Source organism: Poecilia latipinna, unplaced genomic scaffold (assembly GCF_001443285.1).
Source record: "Poecilia latipinna isolate Pla-1442-1.1 unplaced genomic scaffold, P_latipinna-1.0 Scaffold665, whole genome shotgun sequence".
NCBI lineage: Eukaryota > Metazoa > Chordata > Actinopteri > Cyprinodontiformes > Poeciliidae > Poecilia > Poecilia latipinna.
Window position 1 is genome coordinate 695 of NW_015113281.1, and position 15500 is coordinate 16194.

The 15500-nt window shown below is 38.9% G+C and overlaps 1 protein-coding gene across 12 annotated transcripts in view; it reads left to right on the forward strand.

Moving 5' to 3' along the window:
* Positions 1-535: 535 nt before the first annotated feature.
* dnm1a (dynamin 1a) overlaps positions 536-15500 on the forward strand; it is a 52603-nt gene continuing 37638 nt past the window's right edge. For 7 of the 12 annotated variants that reach the window (XM_015044223.1, XM_015044220.1, XM_015044217.1 and 4 more), the window contains exons 1-9: positions 537-943; positions 8961-9034; positions 9161-9310; positions 9460-9663; positions 9975-10073; positions 10888-11048; positions 11147-11289; positions 11371-11506; positions 13884-13951. In XM_015044223.1, the coding sequence (XP_014899709.1) occupies positions 783-943; positions 8961-9034; positions 9161-9310; positions 9460-9663; positions 9975-10073; positions 10888-11048; positions 11147-11289; positions 11371-11506; positions 13884-13951 (1196 nt within the window). In that variant the 5' untranslated portion in view covers positions 537-782. Of the gene's footprint in view, positions 944-8960; positions 9035-9160; positions 9311-9459; positions 9664-9974; positions 10074-10887; positions 11049-11146; positions 11290-11370; positions 11507-13883; positions 13952-15500 lie in introns of all 12 variants that reach the window. The other 5 variants (XM_015044228.1, XM_015044229.1, XM_015044225.1 and 2 more) reach the window with 3 other exon arrangements.

Consider the following 15500-nt stretch of genomic DNA (forward strand, 5'->3'; position numbering starts at 1 on the left):
CTGACTCAAGGAACAAAATGGGAACGCTGGTTTAATATCCAGCAAAAGTCATAATGCAGAGTTAACTACTCGCTGCAAACCTGCTCTCCTGAAATCCAAACCAGACTCAAAAAATAAAAGAAAGTGGAGGATCATATCGCCCCTTAGCGGTTGACCCAGAAATCAAAACAGAATTGCAAAATTATTATTTGTATTGTTTTATTTAAAAACAACAACAACAACGAATTAGGGGTTTTGCTCTGAATTTGAAGTTTTTTATGTACATAATTTTAAACTTAATAATTTGTCCTTTGTCATTAATAAAGAACATTGATTCTGATTGTTATTTTGAAACCAAATTCTGACTTCAAGTGTTTTTCTTTTGATACAAATGAACATCAATGTATGCGCGTATAACAATTAAGCACGATTTAATTATGCAAGAATGACACTATGAAATGGTATTTATGAAACTCAGCAAAAATGTTTTGATAAAACACGCCACCAGGTGGTTCATTTTATGTACTGCAGGGATCCGCCGATGGAAGAGATCATCCCCCTCCCTCTCCTCCTCCCCGCGGTGCTTGTTAGAGGAGTATCGTGGAAAGAGTCCTATCTCTCTGAGGTGATCTGACACACCAAGGAAGACTCACAAATGAGGGAGCAAAGCGAGAAGTAAAATAAAAACAAAAGCATAAAGCTCTCTCTGAAAGACAGGGTGGCCTGCGGGGACGAAGAGGATAGATAAATAAACCCGCCCCGACGCTGACAAGGAGGATAGACTATCCTCTAGCACCGCAAAGATGGGGAACCGGGGAATGGAGGATCTGATTCCTCTGGTGAACCGCATGCAAGATGCCTTCTCGGCCATCGGGCAGAACGCGAACCTGGACCTGCCGCAGATCGCCGTGGTGGGCGGCCAGAGCGCGGGGAAGAGCTCGGTTCTGGAGAACTTCGTCGGGAAGTAAGTAGCTTTATCCAAGGCAGCGAGGGATGTGCGTTCCCGCAGGCGGCCCAGTTTACATCTCCATTACCGGACAGGTTGTCAGAGGACACATTGACCAAAGAGTTAGATTGACCAAACTGGCGCATCTGAATTATTCGGGTTTTAGTCGCACTTTCTGTCACTGGCAGCGCGCTGGAAAGCAGATTATTTTGTGAGGCCTACATAAATCCCCGGTGAAGTTTATCTGTTTACTCCCGCATGATGCATTCACGGACCAGAATTCCCTTTTAGGCAACATAGTATAAAAAAATAAGTACGTTTTGTATAAAACATGTTTTATTGTCTCGATAAAGAGCACAAATCCCCCTGGGATCCTGAGAGAGTCAAATAAGTGCGGGTGTTGACTTTCTGGCAACGGGAGACAGTTTCTGTTTGCTTGTGTTGCTTTTAGAGCGATTCCCTCTCCAGGCTGTTTTAATTCTGCGCAGAACAGTGTGCAGAACTGATGCTTCGAGGCTTTCAGACCGTGTCCAGTTTGTTTTTCTGTCTGTCAGAGCTGGAGTTTCTGCTGAAACAGACGAAACGAAGCAAAGCGGAGCAAATCTGATCTGTTGTGCGGCAGTCGCTGCACAGTGACCTTGCAGTGAGGAGAAAAGGAGTCCACCTGAGCTTTGAGCCCTTTCAGCTCAGCTCAAACCATCTGTCTAGCAGTGTTTATAATGCTGGAAGTAAAGCTTACTGCACACAGAGCAGCATTGGTGAAACCAGCTTGCTTGGAGAGAAAAAAAAAGAATCTGCTTGCTTGTTTTTTGATGTTTAATGGAGGATTCAGTCGATGTGATTCAGCATTATATCTTAAAGTGAACAAGATAAAGTCACATATGGGGTAAAAAAAAAAAAAAGCAACATCATAGTAATAATTGACCTCTCTGGAACAACACATATGTCCAAACCCAGCTTGTGAGTTAATCCAAAGATTTGTAACTGATCTGTTATTCTCTGATTTAGGTGCACTCATAGTTCACCTGGTGGCAGCTTACCCCCATCCTAACTGAGAGCAGGCGAGCCACGTTTCCTGTTTACATGTCTGTACAATCTACAAATGATGCTGGGGAATTATAATAAACACTTATATTCCAACGAACAAATTTACTACACAAGTGCAAAACACAGCAGTGAACAAAACTCAAGGAAGAAGCCAAACAACACTAAAAAGTAAATTCAAATAAAATAGGAAAACATGTCACAAGATGAATGTAAGTATGCAGTCATTTTACTAACCACAAGCAAAATGCAGAAAATCACAAAGTATTTTGTGTAATGGAAGAAAATTACAGTCACCAAAAAGTAAAAAATAAAAGATAAAATATAAAATAAAAAAGGAACAAGACAGGGAATATTAGAGCTACACAGCATATGGGATACCGAATCATAAACATAATATAAAGTATGGTTGGATGTAACTTTTGGTCGGATATTATTTTTAAAATTACCCACATTCACACTATATTTTTCCAGTTGATTGGAACTGTCTCCTAAAATATCTTTACTTTTTTGGTTTTCTCTTGAGATTTGGATTTTTTGTAAATTGTTAATATCATGTTCTCTTTATTCATTCAGTTCTACAATTTCCATGAATATTTTTTCAGTTTTTTTATGGGTGCTTCTGGTATTTTTCCCTCCTTTCTTTCACTTCTAAACACATTTTCTTCATTTTGTGTGATTTTTTTTTTTTTGCCATAATCACATACTATCTTAGATTCCTATTCCTGTTTAATCGTTTGAAGTTGTTGTAAAAGCATTCTTTTGCTTTATGTAATTTTTACACCTCATAGAAAGACCCTGATTCAGTAACACTTTGCTTTTTTCAAGTGATTAAAGCTCTCTTCACACTCATTTTGGAAAATGCTACTCTGCACTCGCACCGTTGTTGTCATAGTAACAGCTTCTAGCTCATAATGTGTCTCTTTACCTTGGGGACTTGGTAGCAAGTTGAAAACCTCTTCCAAAGAGATACGCAAATCTTTCCAGCAGATGTTTTAGTTGCTGGATATGCAGTTCTTTTTTTTTTTTTTAACTACAGTGTAAAACAGAAACGATTGTGTTTTTATCTGTCAAGTTCAGCTGCTCAGATGCTGCTCCGCCTCCACCACTTAATTATTCTGCCTTTTTTTATCTATTTAAACCAATAAAAGCATACAACAGAGTGTGTTCACACATCTTTGTTTCTCCCATTTCTAACTTCCTGTTTCTGTCATTCTTTGTTCAAAATACAGTTATTTCACAACGGAGGCTTTGTGCATCCCGTGACAGTCTTTCAATTGATATCCAGCACTGAAGCATGCCAGAAATGGCTTAGAACAATTGTTTTTCTGCATTCTTTTGCAAAGCCTTTCGTTTAAAAGAAAAGTCGTTTAAAAGGAGTTCAGTTAAGTTCAATTTAAACAAGCACTTTGTCTCTGAAATGCACGCTGCTGTGCACCTGGCAGGCGTGATTCTAGGACGAGGAGAGTCAAAGGTTGCTAGTTTATTTTGCATCAAAAGCATCATTTCGTTTGTCCTTCACTGTATTGGTTCTGCCTCAAGTCCTCTCTGCTGATATATGTCGAACTCCCGCTGTTTTAATTTCCCAGCCTTCTATAGCTGCTCATGTATATTCGGCTCAGTTGGATCAAATCATATCTCAGTGGTTTAATTGGTCTGAATTAGATGGCAGAGTTTATCTCCGTTCACAATGACCTGCATTATTTTTTATTCTAGTAAATATTTCATTTGCTTTTGCTTTTCTCAGAAAATGACAGCGTACGTCGCAGCTGCAGAGAGTAATAGCAGGGTTCAGATTTTGCAAGATGCTGAATTGAAGACATATTGGCACTGCAGTTGTAAATTAATCAGGTGATTAAGACACCATTTTTTTATTTGATGTATTGTTGTTATTTATACAGAAGTGTCTTTGTTGGAGCAACAGAAGAACACATTATCCTCATAACCATCATTGTCATTATCATTATGTAGATCCAACCTACTAATGTTGTTCATATTTAAATAATACACATAAAATAACAATTTACTTTACTTAAAAACGTCTTCTCACACCTCCCAATAACAGCACAGGTTTGAATGTAAATAATATTGTCTTTCATTAATAAAGAGATGAGCGAAGCCACTGTCTGCCTTTTATGACTGTCATCCAGTTAGTATTTTAAACTCACCAGAGTCTAATTATCTCAGACAAAGCGGGTCTCTTGTGCCGAACACAATAAAGCAGCAATTAGGACCTGGAGTTGAACATCAGTTTTGTGTAGTTTGAGGAGTGATTCGTTTATCCTAAAGTGAAATAAAAATCTGTTAAAAAGCTAGTGTTAAAATGTAAATCCTGAAATGAGAACCTATAGTCATGCAAAAGCTATACTTAGCTTGCATTGTGGGTAAACATGAAGATATCTTCTGATACTGGGACTCTGAGTGAAACACTGTTGCATTTAATAATGGGACATATTTCTCTCTTGGCTCCAGAACGGATTAAATTTAGTGCGCTGAACCTTTCATCCATCCCAGTCATTACTTTCACATGCTGCTTACTTTCAGAACCACGGACAGCTCTTTCTCTCTTTTTCTTCTCTCTCTTTCTATTAACTCTTAAACCCAACAAAAATTGCGTACTACTGCAGCTTCCAGTTATTTCGTCAGTTTACAGAAATACTGTTAAGAAGTTTTAGTTTCCTTAACTCGATTCAAAATATTCATGCACAACAACACTTTTTCTAATTCCTATCGTTAGGAACGATGAACTCGAACAGAAACTGGTAGTGTGGCGTAAATGGAGGGGAAACACAAAGGTTTTACACTGATAAATGTTTTCCTGGGATGCAGACAGTTGAGGAGGTTGATGTTGCAGCAGCATTTTTTTAAATATTTTTTTTACGGCTTATCCAACCTGCTGACTTGCACAACCTAATACCTCGCTGTAAAACTACAGCCTGTGATTCCTCGCTCCCAGCTGCCATCGCCGTTCCCACACCCATGTTAAGCTGATGATATGAAGATGGTGTTGTGTTACATAATGCTGAGGCAGAGGCCTGGAAGTGAGGAGCAGGACAGTGGACTGCAGCTGCATGAAACGCTTTATTGTGTCTAAAATTAGGAGCAGGGATGCCGTCTTTATTAATGCGGAAGGAAGGACATGGCGTGGGATCCCTGTTGAAAAAGAATTGTTGCCCGAGTTAAATGCTGCATTACTAAATCATTACATTTTAAAATTCAAAGAAAAATTGAGCTCACTCTTGTAGGAAACCTTTATCTCAGTTTTGAAATATTAAATTCTGTTCTACATCTCAAATCACATTATCTTCCTCAAAGAGTCGTAGACATTGATGGCTGTGGATAGGAGGACTCTCCTGCAGTGGTCTGTATTACAGCGGTTCTCTTGAAGCCTCTGACTGAAGACACTCTGCTGTGGGGAAGCAGTCTCATGAAGAGGATGCCCAGGGTTGTCAGTAATTTTCTGAGCCTTTTTAAGTCATTGGCTCTGATGCTGCTGCCCCAACAAAGCAAATTTAAAGGGAAGATGTTTTCTAAAATTATTTTGGATAAGTACATATATAGGATTGCGAAAGTAAAAATCACAAGTTACACATTTGCATTTTTTCATAGAAACCTCTGAGAAAGTTCACGGAGGTTGTAAAATGTGTCATTACTCTTCGTTTTGCGGTCTTGGAAGTAGCTTTTAAATGTGTGAAACTATTGAAACAGAATTGAATATAGGTAGGATGAGACAGCATTCACTGAGAGACAGTGGGGGAAGAGGACATCATTTATTGAGGCACTGCTACAGGGGATTAGCACTAATCTCTGCTTGCCTTCGATACATTCTCCCATTGGATGTGACCTAACCCTCTATTCCCACCACACAGCCGCAAGGAGAGCAGCTGGCTTTACCGCCAACCTTTATCCTATATGTATATGTGCATTACTTATTCATCACTTTAGAAGCATCCTCTAATTTTAGAGCCTGTGGGGGGAAAAACACACACGTTGTTGTGCTGCTTCATTACTGTCAGGACTCGTAACACTCCACGCATTAGAGGAGGATTAGACGAGGCTCAGTGTCCGACTGTGTCTGGAGTCGGAAGTGAGGTGATGTACATAACACGACCAACAGAGGAGCGCCAGGTCCAGGTTATTAGACGTAAAAAAAAATATATGTCTCACATAAAGCAGTAGGAAGAGGATGTAAAGGAACATGCGTAAACCCACCAATTCTTCCACTGAATTTGTAAAACTGTTAATGCCTGAGAAAAATAACAAGAAAAAGCAACGTATGATTTAAAAATCATGTTAAATCATAACAAAAAAAGCCTAACCATTCTACATGAAAAAACACAATCTGCTGTGCATCACTTTAGTTAACTGATAATTAAAGAAAACAATACGTTACTGGCTTTTACTAGACACTTGTCCATAGCTACACATAAAGTGCTGCTTTATATATAAACATATATAAAGGATATCTTGTTTTTTTTATCACACTTCAATGTTTCAGAGCTTCAAACTGCTTCGAAATAAAGCTGAAAAATATATCCATTCTAAATTAAACGTACAGTTTTGAAATGATCTGATTCATAGAATTTGTTCCCCAAACAAACTCCAAACCAGTCTAGCCCTATGTGAAAAAAAAAAAAGTGCTTCCTTTGTTAAATCAGGCATCAACTGCAAATAAATACATTTTTGGACAGCTGAGTTGAATTTCACTGTTCACATTATTGCCAGATCTGCAGAAACAAGAAATGTACAAAACAGAACCTGTTTCTGAAACTCCTCACAACCTACAGACGAGTAAGTGCAGATTTTGCACTTCCACCCCAGAGATAAGATACTTTTTTTTTTTTCTAAAGAAAAGCTCTACAGACACAGACATATTTTGGCACCACATGCAAGGATTTCTAAAAAGCCTAAAAGGACAGTAATCTTCATTGCAGCAGCATAATCACAAATCTGCAAAACTGAAGGAGATTTGAGTCTCTGCTGCAGCGGTTATGATAAATGGAGCCACCAGAGACTCTGTTAGGACTGAGACAGGTATTGATTAATGATTGTACAACTGCTAAGTGCTCTCCCAAAAGTAGGTTGATGCAACTATGAAAAATAAAAAAGAAAATAATCTGTCTTACATTATTATGTCTCCTCGATGAAAGGATTGTGTGGGTGTTTTTGTTTCATTTCCCACGTCTCTGCGGGAGATTTAACAATAGAGGACACTGATGGGGGCGGAAGCTTTCCTGAAGGAATTAGTGAAATGATCAGGGATTTATGTAACGCTACAGAGCGACAAATGTATTATTCTGTCGGCAAACACATAGATGTAAAAACCCTGTCTGTGGCTTTGCTCATTAATTGGAGGATGGCTGCCAGTTTAAGTGGAATAAATGTGTAAGAGGAAGACCTGCAGTTTAGACCATCTGTCCTCTGTGAAAAGTGTCCAACTAGGAGGAAAGGGGCGGGGGAGGAAACACCACTCAGAAAAATGTGCTGGCAGGTAGAGCCGATGGGACACAGAAAGGCTACCAGAGAAAAGGATTCCCTTTAAAGCAGAATAACATATATTAAATGAATTCTTACATCATATAATTTTCCTTCCTTTTTCATGCCCTTGTTGCATAACATCTTTAATAAAATATATCAAAATAAAGACATTTGAAATAAACAATAGATATTTCAGAAAGGTTACTTTAATTATGTGTCACTTTAATCTGTACATAGTTTTACTGATAGAATTACATAGATGCAGCTGTTTTTTTTTTTTTGTTTGTTTTTTTGTCAGAACATATTGTGGTGTGAAGAGTCATTTAGCTAAACATTTCTGACCAAATTATGTGTAGAACAAACACTTTGTTTGAATGTATTTCTCGTACTAATAAAGTGATGTTTGCAAGGACCTGAACCTTGACCTTTATGTATTAAAACGTTTTTGTTGCTCAACTGTAATACTCCAATCTTCATCAGAATCAAAAGAAGCAAAAGCTTGAAAGCAAATGTCTGTATGAACTGTATTATGTAATATAAAGTGAAATTTTTACACAGTGCATGTAAAGCAGCTGCTTCTCATACACATGCTTGCATATTTTTGTATGTTTGTTTCAGAGTTTCCTGTCTTTGGTGGCAGATTGTTTTGCACAGCTTTGGCTTTGTAATGTAATGGAACGTTTAAAACATTTATATATGCACATACGTAGTCAATGTGAAAAGAACACGCAAACAATATTCTTAGAAAACTGAAGACAATGTACGTTCAGCAGCACCTTAATTACGCATCAGGGAATGACAAGAGGCTTGCCAGCTGGCTGAAGTGTCTGCAGCGCTGCAGGCCAGTTGACACCAAGGTTGCATAAGTAGCAAAAGAAAACAGTGTACTTCACACAAGAAGGCATCTAAATGTCCTGATTGTTATAAGTGTGGAAACAACCTCTTATGCTGTCACAAGCACATGTTCCTCCCACACTTATGATAATCCAGACCAGGCTCCACTTGAAGACTGTAAAAAAAAATTGTATTCTAAAGCAAAAATGATTATTTATATTTCCTATCAGATAATTCCCATATTTCAAGTGACAGAATGTAAAGACAAGGATTTGTTTTATCTTTATTTTGAGGGGTTTTTATATTTCATTTCGGAGCATTTTCATTTCGTTCCTTTTTAAATTGTTAAAGTCCAGCTGCTGTTATTCAAATGTAACTTTATTAACTTGATAGTGATTTTTTTTTTTAATAAAAGCTAAATTGTATTTTATTAATTTATGTTACAAATTCGTTTTATTTTTCATTTAAAAAAATAAATAATATTATTTTACTAATGAAATTAGTCAACAATCACCAGTGTTTGATTTTGTAAATATAAATAAATGAAAAGGGGAATAAAAACAACTTTTATTCTTCCAAGCCAGGCAATGTTAACGTTTGCAGTTATTAAAAAAAAAAAAAAAAGAAACCTTTTATGTTACGTTGATCATTAAACATGTTCTTCGTTTCTGTGTTGCAGGGATTTCCTTCCTCGTGGTTCTGGCATCGTGACCCGTCGTCCTTTGGTTCTTCAGCTGATGAACTCCCCTACAGGTGAAACACATGATTCTTAGAAATATAATCTTAGCTAAAAACAAGATAAGAGATAACAAAGCAGGGAGAACCTTGTCTGCTTCCATTACTGACTAATGTGACTTTTTTTTAAATGCTCTAACTCAGAATATGCAGAGTTCCTCCACTGCAAGGGCAAAAAATTCACAGATTTTGATGAGGTGCGACAGGAGATTGAGGCGGAGACTGACCGCATCACGGGAGCCAACAAGGGCATCTCCCCCGTCCCCATCAACCTGCGTGTCTACTCTCCTCATGGTAAGTCTGACATCTGCATCATACACAGATTCAATTATGTTTTATGAGGCTCTGCATGATAAATTCTACTTCATCAAGAGCTAATTTGATGAGATAGTCCATTTTGTTTTGAATGATCTCAGCTCTTCTGTTCCCTCTCCTTCTCGCAGTGCTGAACCTGACGCTGGTGGACCTGCCGGGAATGACCAAGGTGCCGGTCGGAGACCAGCCTGCAGACATCGAGGCTCAGATCAGAGACATGCTGTTGCAGTTTGTGACCAAGGAGAACTGCCTCATGCTGGCCGTTTCCCCGGCCAACTCAGATCTGGCCAACTCTGATGCTTTAAAAATTGCCAAAGAGGTCGACCCTCAGGGTGAGGACGTGCATGCCAGCAAACCCAGACGTCGACACAACAGAGGAAAAATCAAATGCTTTCACTAAAAGAAAATACAAATTTCACTAATTTAACCAAAAATGTATTTATTGTTCTGAATAGTCATTATTGTCAGGGATCCTAAACACGTTTAGTGTATTGGACATGGTTTAAATCCGGAAATATAAATATCTTCCATACTCTGTACTTAGAAACCCAATATTTCTGGTCAAACCCCTTTTTCACACATTCTTGTGATCACGTTGCGTTTTATTAAATGTATTTCTGCTCAATCTGTTTACAACCTGTAGGAATGAGGACCATAGGGGTGATCACCAAGCTGGACTTGATGGACGAAGGGACAGACGCTAAAGACATCCTGGAGAACAAGCTGCTTCCCCTGCGCAGGGGTGAGAGCCCACAAATAAACATTCTTCTTTTCCCCACCTCAGGGCAGCGCAGTGACACATTGTTTCCCTCTTGTGGTAGAAAGGCAGGCATATTCAAAGCCGGTTAAGAAGGGGGAAAAATAAGAAAATGAGAGGAGAGACAGAAATAAATCAGATCTGAATTAAAAAAAAAAAAAAATATAAAAAATTTAGTTTGGAAAAAGAGCGTTTTTTTTTTTTTTTTTTTTTTAAAGGGGAAAATCTCCCTGTGGAAAAGATCTTGTGTCTGTCTTGTGGGTTTTTGTTGTTGCTGATTCAATCTTTTCTTTTCCACTGACACTTGGTCAGACCCCAGGCATGTGTTTTTGAATATTTTCATGTTCCTTGTTTTTTTCCAGCCTGCTCTCCGGCTAATGTCGCGGATGTTCTGATTTACAAGGCCGTTGGCTCGAATTTGCATTAGTTATAGAGCATGAAACGACTTTTACCAGAGTGAAGGATCAGGAAGTTTAACTGGAGATGAAATGGGATCCTTTTGCCCTGAACTCTCCCAGCTAGTTTTTTTTCTTCCTCCATTTCTTCTCCTATGTGTCCTCAAAACATGGCGAACATAAATCTTGTAGTTTGCAATAACATTTTTGCGTCTCACTCAGGCTTGCATCATGAAGCGCATGTGAATCAGTTAGATCCACTTGTTGGCTAAAGAATAATCCAAGATTCCTCTTCTCATTTTGTCTTGTCTCAAATTCAAGGAAGTCCTAAAACTACCTGGATCAGTTTCCCCCCTTGTTGTAAATCTCAGCCTTTTAGACTCAGGCCGATATTTTGCATCCAGGTTACATCGGCGTGGTTAACAGGAGCCAGAAGGACATTGACGGAAAGAAGGATATTAATGCTGCTATGGCTGCTGAGAGGAAGTTCTTCCTCACCCACCCTGCTTACAGACACCTGGCTGAACGCATGGGCACGCCCTACCTCCAGAAAGTCCTCAATCAGGTAAGGGGGGTGGGGGGAAAGCGTGTTGCTCTATGCCGTTTCTCATTTTACCCAACGTTGACCTAAAATCGATAACGGCGACCTTTTAACTTGCACAGCAACTGACCAACCACATCCGGGACACCCTGCCGGGTCTGCGGGCGAAGCTGCAGAGTCAGCTCCTCTCCATAGAGAAGGAGGTGGAGGAGTACAAGAACTTCAGACCCGATGATCCGTCCCGCAAAACCAAGGCCCTCCTCCAGTAAGCAGACGAACAGATTTGACTTTAAACTTGAGGTTAGGTGGATGCTTTGCCGATGCTTGCGTCCGTGTCTTCTTGCAGAATGGTGCAGCAGTTTTCAGTGGACTTTGAGAAGTGCATAGAGGGCTCCGGAGACCAGATTGACACGGCCGAGCTGTCGGGCGGCGCGAGGATCAATCGCATCTTCCACGAGCGCTTCCCCTTCGAACTGGTCAAGGTGGGGACTCTGCAAAGAGCGTGCATGCAACAATCTGCGCCAATAATACTTTTCCTGCTCTCGGAATAAATAACGTCCACTTATTTCTTTTTATTTTAAGATCCCAAAAGGAGGTGATTTTATGCTAGGATGTTTGGCGCTCCATTTTTATGATGCAAAAAAAAAAATAAAAATAAATAACATGAATAGAAAATGATGACATCAAGATCCAGGATGTAAATGGAAACTAATCTGCAACATTTGTTTAATATGGTTGTAAAACTACGTTGTTAATAATTTTATACAAATCTGTTAAAGCTGGACTTTTATGGTCTCATTTTCCAGACTCATATTTAGTCCCATCTGTTTTTTTTCCCCCTTCGATTCCAGCTCACATAAATTAATCTTTTTGTACAACAGATAATTACAGCCTTAGTTTATGGGGTACATTGATGATTAAAATAATTCAATGCATTCAGTTATTGCATTGAACCATTGCAATAACAGATTTGTGTTTCTTTTGTGATTTTTTTATTCCCCTTTTTTAAAAGTCGGGGAGCAAACTCATGTCTCAGCTCACACATTGTGTTTTTACCCAAAGAAGTCTCGTCACTCTCTGAAGCCTGACAAAGTCTCTGTTAATTATCATTTTTAGCTCGTATGCAAAACATAAATATTAGAATTCATTTCAAAATTTTAGTTCCATCCTCCTCTACCTCAGAGTTGGTTCGATCCTTCTCAGTTCATAACAGTTTTTCGTTCACTGTGATCTCTTAGCAGATTACAGCAAGATAGAGGAAAGTGAAGAAAAACAAAACAAAACAAAATGTAAACTCAACCAACCTTTTAGGTGTTACATTAGTGCTGCATCTCCCTCACACGTCTTAGAAAACTTTCCCCAAATTTGAGGGTTTCTGATGCTCCTCACAACAGCTTTCTAAGGATTGCTTTCTGAGTAAACTTTGCTATAAACTTTTAAAATGGCTCATTCATTACCACATGACCAACAAAGCAAAATGAATGAATGAATAGATTTACAGAGGTTCAAACTTAGGAAGGAAGCTGTCAGTCCTGTACATGCTGTACCTCACAAGGGACATTTTAATATCTTGCTATAGTGATTTCGTAATTTCTTGAGACCTATGGTTTATATCAGGGGGGTTGTATGAGACAGAATACGTTTTTCCTTTTATATGATGCGACTTTTTGTCTTTTCGGGTGCCGGAGGGCTCGAAAAGGTGGTGGAAGGGTCTTGGGAACGGGAGGTTTGATGCAGTTTAGTTGCATGGCGGTACATGAGCAGATGCTGCTTTTTGTATTTGTAAATTTCCCAAGAGAGCTGTTTATTATTGTTGCAACTCCCCTGTAACCTGCTCGACTTTTTCATGAGTTCTGTAAGGTGTGCTCATGAAAGTAAGCAGTGACAGTTGCAAGAAAAAAAACATGCACAGGACACAAAAATGTAAACATTTGTTATAGATATTTCGTATTAGATTGAACCAACTTGACAAAATTATACTTACTCCTATGAATGTTTCTTTCCTAGCTTGTACATGTCATGTTGCAAAAAGGTAAAGATTGGTTTGTCTGTGCTAGGATTTTTTTTAAATACCCTTGTATTGACCTGTCTGGGAATATTTTTGGACTCGGTGGCCTCGCATAGAAAAAAACCCAAACCATCTGTTACATCAGGTTAAATCTGAATGTTCACAGCAGGAAAAACAAGTGTGGAAATAATAACATCAATGACTGCTCAGTTCCCTTTAGTGTGTCAGTAAATCATGGCAAAGACCACTCAGGCACAAGAGCAGGAGTTTCCCCTTCATTTGAGCAATGCCAATCCAAATAAACCTGTGGATTTCCTGCTGCGAGACGTTGAACCATCCATCTGACGAATGATGGTCGTGACTCAAATATCCCCTCTACGTACCTGTCCCTCACTTCCTTTCCTTTTACATAGCCAGATCGTTTCCACCTCACCTTTTCCTCCCGGTTTCCCAGCTCTCTCTTGCATCTTCTCTCAACCTCCCTCTGTGGATATAAAACTCACTGTAAGTTGACTGAGGCAACATAAAACTTCCCAGTGGGTTTCCCACCGAGGACAGAGCAGGTTGCTTCCTAACCAGAGGGTGGACTGAAACTCCAGGAAGCTTTGGGTGATTAATCATCATGTTTTATGTGTTTATTGAGAGTGTTTCCGAAGAAAACGTTTTGCTTCAGGAATGCAGGTAATAAATGTGGCGTTGCACTAAATAAAGAAGAAATATCTGGTCAAATATATTAAAAACAGATGCTTGAAGGTTAATAGATGAACTCCCGTGATGTCTGCCCCCTGTTTGCCAGAATCGACCGTGTGTGAGTGTGTGTATGTTTAATTTCCTCTCCGCCTGTTTTTCAGATGGAGTTTGACGAGAAAGAACTCCGCAAGGAAATCAGCTACGCAATCAAGAACATTCATGGAATCAGGCACGTCCGCCTTTCAACTTATTCTCTGTCCTTCCTCACTTAACCTCCCTCTACCTCTTTCTGTCAATTACTGCTGCCTGTTCTAAATGCTGCTGCACGTTGAGCCAAGACCTCTTAAAACAAATTGCTCTGCCTCCAGATGATATCAAAATACACTCAAATATGGGAGTCTGGAAATCGGATAGTGATTAAAAGACACCTTCAAGTTTGGACATTTCATGCGCTCACAGATCGATGCTGGCGTCTGCCTGGTTGGTAAAACCCAGCAGGATTTGATTAGTATGTGTTATGTGCTTAATATATTGTCACATGGAGCCAACAAGCTGCCACATTCTTTAAAAACAATACAAATCTAGACGGTGCCAATTATTGAAATACAAAACACACACAACACACACACACACACACACACACACACACACACACACACACACACACACACACACACACCCACACACACACAAAAGAGAGGTTTCGAAATGTTTTTCCGTCAGTTCAGAAAATCATGTTTCTCAGATTTTCTCACTTCCTGTTGAAGGCACCAGATCATTGAATAAGTTCAGTGAACGGGAAATCAATTAAAAACCATTCAATAGCAAAAAGACGACAATATCCAACATCCTAATTCTAATCAATGTGCCCAGGAACTTTCTCTCAAATTATGTGTATTTAAATGTGCTGTAATGTTGACTTTTTAAAAGAGATAAACATCGGACTAATCTCATCAGCTGGTCCTTTGGTTCAGTTTTTGCTTCTACTTCTGCTCTTCAGATTATTAATATTAATTTAATTAATTCAAACATCTACTTTTATTTTTTCTCACTCCCCTTGACGTAGTGATTTTCTGAGCAGTAGCAAATGTTAGCTAATGTGATTTAAGTTCAGACTAAGAGAATTTAGTATGTTGATGAATGTAACATAATTATACAGAGTAATAGAAACCATTGGAGATGCAGCCCAGATTTGAACACATCAATATAAAAAAAAAAATCCAGCTTATTTCAATTTATCTTAAAGAACTATGCATCACAATATCGCATTATGTATTCCTGACTGGAGCATCAATGAATTATTTATGTGAAAGGCAGAGGTGACGTCACGCTGCCTGTCGCAGTGAAACAAGATTTTATCAATATTCTAACACAAAAACAGCATTCTGACATTTTCAACTTATTCCATGTGATTGAAAGCTCAAAATGATGAAAAGGAGGAGCTTTGCTGTGATCTTGATATCCTCCCTGTTGTCTGCAGAAGTTTCACGCCATGTTTTAGAAGTGGCAGCCTGAATAATCAGCAGACATGTTATTCTGATTTCCTTTCTTAAGACTTCACAGATACTGGCACAAGCTAATTCTGAGCATTCACATTTACATCTTTAAGAAATAACACTGTAAAAAGTGTTGCTGCTGCCACAGTCTGTTAGCATTTAGTTGTGGGGTGTTCACTGACCAGAAAAAAGATTGTATGTTTGAGTTTCTAACCAGCTGGTTTTAGTTTAGGGCAGGTCAGGTGGTTTCTCAGGGCTTTTTCTTTTTTCTTATATATATAT